General features: G+C 58.2%; 1 protein-coding gene across 1 annotated transcript in view; it reads left to right on the forward strand.

The window, feature by feature from the left end:
• LOC102818126 overlaps positions 1-4,208 on the forward strand; it is a 4,807-nt gene extending 599 nt beyond the window's left edge. The window contains exons 2-7 of the mRNA XM_006863773.1: positions 59-573; positions 877-936; positions 1,545-1,651; positions 2,335-2,475; positions 3,799-3,979; positions 4,065-4,208. Of these exons, the coding sequence (XP_006863835.1) occupies positions 59-573; positions 877-936; positions 1,545-1,651; positions 2,335-2,475; positions 3,799-3,979; positions 4,065-4,208 (1,148 nt within the window). The remainder of the gene's footprint in view (positions 1-58; positions 574-876; positions 937-1,544; positions 1,652-2,334; positions 2,476-3,798; positions 3,980-4,064) is intronic.
• Positions 4,209-4,462: the final 254 nt, after the last annotated feature.

A 4,462-nucleotide genomic window follows, 5' to 3' on the forward strand; every position in this document is an offset into this window, starting at 1 on the left:
GGGTGGCCGGCAAGGTGAGGGCGCAGGCCGGCGGCCCGGAGGGCGGTTGCGCCGGCAGTGGGGGCGCAGGCCGGGGTCCCGAGCGCACCCTCCGCGGGCCGGGCCGCTCCCGCCCCGGGTGGAGGCCGCAGTCGGCCTGCCCTCGGTCCCGTGAACCCCGAGGGGCTCCGGCGCCCGGGCGGCGTTCACCTGCCGCTCCTCCAGGTGCCGTCTACGAGTCGGGCCTGGCCGGGCTCCGGGCTGCACCTGCGCCGCTCCGGGCGCGCAACTCTGGCCAGCCCCTCACGTGGACTGCGGGCAGAGAGTAGCTGGCCCGTTGGTGGCCTCACTCGGGTGGGGTCCCGCCGCGGGCCTCCGTGCTCCCAGGCTCAGCCTTTTGAAGAGCCAGCCTTGTGCCCCGCCTCCCCGAATGGGTGCCGCGTTTCCGCCACCGGAGACTGCAGTTTCTGGTGGGAAGAGGAGTGGAGGCAGAGGAGGGAAGCGAATGGGACCCGTATGTCCGTAGGGAGTGAGCTCTCCGAGACCTCTCTGTTTTGGGCTGGGTTAGCTCTCACACGTCCTAAGCTAGCCGAGGTAAGACGGAATCACAGAACGCCTGGGTACTGCAGCAAGCTTTCAGAGTGCTCGTTGGGACCGCCTGGGATCCTCCCACCGTCCTCCACCGGGACTAGATTCCAGAGGCTGGACTCTACAAAGTACTATGCCATGTGGGAGGAGGAGGACAGCGAATCCAGTGTCCCCTGCTGTCTCAGCTAGTTCATTCATCCAAGTGCCTTTAATTCCCTTCTACTTCCTGGACTCTGGCCTGTACAGGTGATCATTTCAGTGTGTCATCAGCTGGTCCCAAATGTAACTGATGCATCTGTTCATTTGCAGACCAAGTATACACTGATCGATGAGCAGGACATCCCTCTGGTGGAGAGCTTCTCCTTCGAGGTAAGGAAGCATCCTCGAGGAGCGTGGTTGTCCCCAGAACACTCTTCCTGCACTGTGAGCCTGAAATCTAGGCAGATGCTGCCTGTGGACTACTGTGTCAGTAGCGTCCACTGTGGACTCTTCCCACGGCTCCCCTAGCCGGGATACGGGTCTTTCCCTGTGTCCATGCTGGCCGTCATCTCTTTCCAAAAAGCAAACCAAATTCTTGTAATTAGTGACTAAATGTCTTGCACCTGTTAAAGCTTCTGCTCCTTAGTGTCCTGCTTTGGTCCTGCCTGTCCCTTTCCCTGCTGCTCTGGAGTGCCCTACTGTGTGTGCTGTCCTTTCGGCTCCTGACCCTCTGTATGGTGACAGCCCGGGGCCTCTGAAGGCATGTCTTAGGTCTCATCGTCAGCCACGGTGCTATACAGAGCTGTCGGAACGCTCCTGCCGGACTGGTGCCAGAGTGGTGGTCGGGCACCTAGGGAGGGGGTGCTCAGGACATAGTCGAATGTCCCACATGTGCCATTTGTACTCCCAGCTTGCTTGTTTCCCCCTTTCCTAGGAGGAGTTTGGAGCCGTGCTGAGAACCGGATGTGTTTAACAACCTCTTCCCTTTTTCTTCTCAGGCCCGGATGGAAGTAGATGCTGATGGAAATGGTGCCAAGATATTCGCTTATGCCTTTGACAAGAACCGAGGACGAGGCTCTGGGCGGCTGCTACATGAGTTGTTGTGGTGGGTACCTCCAGCCACGGTCCTGTTGCCTCTGACCGTCCTTTCCCCGAATCTAAGGGAGTACCTGAACATCATCAATCAGGCTGTGATGGATGGGCGTGGGAGGACTGCCTGGGGTCCAGGGACTGAGTCACCAAGTGCTGTCTGTCTCGGGTGCCCTGACATAGATGCTGGGTTCCTGCCGCCAGCCTAGTCCTGGAGCGTCCCCATCTGGGTGACTAGAACCGTTCAGATCCTGTGGCTGGTTGTCTTTCTGTTTGTGAGGTAGATGAGAAAAACGGCGTTACAGGATAATGGAAATTTCCCACCAACTTATAGAAGCCCGTGGTACTTCGATAATAGCATGGTTTTGATAAACCAAAATGCAGTCCTCGTATGTGCTGCTACATGGTGGTTGGGCCCTGGGAGGGAGCGTGCTGAGAATCATCAGGTCAGTCACAAAAGAATGGGTGTTAGGTATTAGCTCATCGTATTTATGTGAGATGTCTGTAACAGACAGATACAGACCAAGATTTGTGGGGGGCGGAGGGAGTCATTCTTTGGGGCACACCCAGTGGTGGTGGCCTCACAGCTTTGTCAACATAGTTACTGTCACTGACTTGTTGATGAAAGTACTGGAATAGCAAATGCTTTGTCACGTGTGTGTGTAGCATGGGTCCACTGTGAGCCTTTCTGTCCCCTAGGGAGCGGCACAGGGGTGGCGTGGCCCCCGGTTTCCAGGTGGTGCACCTCAATGCTGTGACTGTGGACAACCGGCTGGACAACCTGCAGCTGGTGCCCTGGGGTTGGCGGCCCAAGGCCGAGGAGCTCTCCAGCAAGCAGAGGTGGGTCTTCTGAGCCAGGGGGACAGCCCCGAGACTCTGTGACACTTTAGGGATGTCTGGTGGCACACCTGTAGGTGCAGGACCCGAGTGATCGAGGCCACCAAGGTGACCAGATGGTGCTCTGCCTGGCCCAGGCCTCCACTCTGGCAGGGGCCCTTGCTCGGGCGCCTTGATGCTAGCTTTGTCCACTCCCATGGCGGGTCCGTGTGGTTGTCTGTCTTGTGTTCTTGGCTGTGAGAAAAGCTGATCCTGGCTTCCTGAGAGTCGCCGCTGGTGGTGTGAGTCCATCCAGTGTGTCACCACATTGGTGGTGGTGGCGGCAGCCACTTTCTGGATGTCACCAGCCCGGGCACAGCAAGGTGGGGTGGGGCTGGGAGCTCCAGGACAGCCCTGTGTACGAGGTGGCGCGTCACAGGCCCCATCCTTTTGCTGTACTTTGCCACTGGCTTTTTGCTTTGCTCTAATACCAGTGTTGCGACTCTCAGGCTGCTGTGGGGAAGGGTTGGATTGGTCCAGAATTTTGGCAGCAAGTGATGAGAGTGGAGTTTGGTTGGGCTGAAGCAGAACTTAGTTGCGTCCTGGACTCATAGCTGAAGTGCTGAGAGCTGAAGCAGGCGGTGGGGCTCTGCGGGCACACAGAGAACAGGGTGGCCACTCCAGTGCATCTGGGAAAGTCCTAGGAAAGTCCTCATTGTCCACCACTCAGCTGGAGTTGGGGGTCTCTTACCACAGGATGGAGGAGTGATGTGTCACCTGGGTGGCGACACATCTGTGTCACATCTATGACACATCAGTGATTTGGCCACCTGTGGCTGACCATATACCATTTCCCTGGATCATTGATATGGGGCTTGGAAACCTCAGCTGGCCGTTGTCCACTGGCAGGGCTGGCTACCTCTGGCCAGGAGTCGTCTGAGCTGGCTCAGCTCCTGACCTTCATCAGGGGTCCCGTCTTGGTCAGGCAGGAGAATCAAGCAGAGGTTTTCCCGTCCTCATTTTAGCCTGTGGGGAGAGCTCAGTGGACGAGGCACCTTCCTACCATCAGAAGCACGTCTGTGTGTTGGACTCCTCAAAAGATGGGGGGCTTCCCACCACCTGCTGTGGTTCTCAGCTCTTCGGCCTGGGGCATGGGGTCAGCTCTGCAGCAAGGTGACCACCAGGGTTGGGAGCCGAGTAGCTGGCAGGCTGGGTCAGGCCACACACACCCTTGGGCAGGGTGACCCTGCTCTCCTGGCACCTGGAGACAGATGGCTGCAGAGGTGGGCTGAAGAAACAAGTGACAGGAACTGCTTGGAGAGTGTGCTGAGAATGAACTTCTTGTAGGGAGCAGAGCTTGTACTGGCTGGCGATTCAGCAGCTTCCCACGGACCCCATTGAGGAACAGTTCCCTGTTCTGAATGTCACCCGGTACTACAACGCCAATGGGGACGTGGTGGAGGAGGAGGAGAATTCCTGCACCTACTATGAATGCCACTACCCTCCCTGCACCATGATGGAGAAGCAGGTACGTTGCCCGCTGGCTCCTCCTCTGCCCTCGCGCTGACTGGGGCTCTGGGACAAGGGCTGACGCAGCCTGCTGTTTCCCACAGCTCCGGGAGTTCAACATCTGTGGGCGGTGCCAGGTGGCCCGTTACTGCGGCTCGCAGTGCCAGCAGAAGGATTGGGCCGCCCACAAGAAGCACTGCCGAGAGAAGAAACGCCCTTGTCCGCATGAGCTGGAGCCGGAGCGGTGACCGCCAGGTGCAGGCCCTGGCCAGCCAGAGCCCTAGGGCACAGTGGACACACACTGGTGGTTGGACCTGGAGGCGCAACCACAGAGGCCTGTGCAGCCGACGCCCCTGGAGTGGGCACCCCAGTGCTAGTCATGCGGAGCCAGCAGGCTGCCCGCCTGGACGTTCCTATTATTTATATGTTAATATGTTTGTAAACTCATGTACAGTTTTTTTGGGGGGGAGGTGGTGGGAGGGTTAGAAATCACAAATAGAAT

Source organism: Chrysochloris asiatica, unplaced genomic scaffold (genome assembly GCF_000296735.1).
Source record: "Chrysochloris asiatica unplaced genomic scaffold, ChrAsi1.0 scaffold00056, whole genome shotgun sequence".
NCBI lineage: Eukaryota > Metazoa > Chordata > Mammalia > Afrosoricida > Chrysochloridae > Chrysochloris > Chrysochloris asiatica.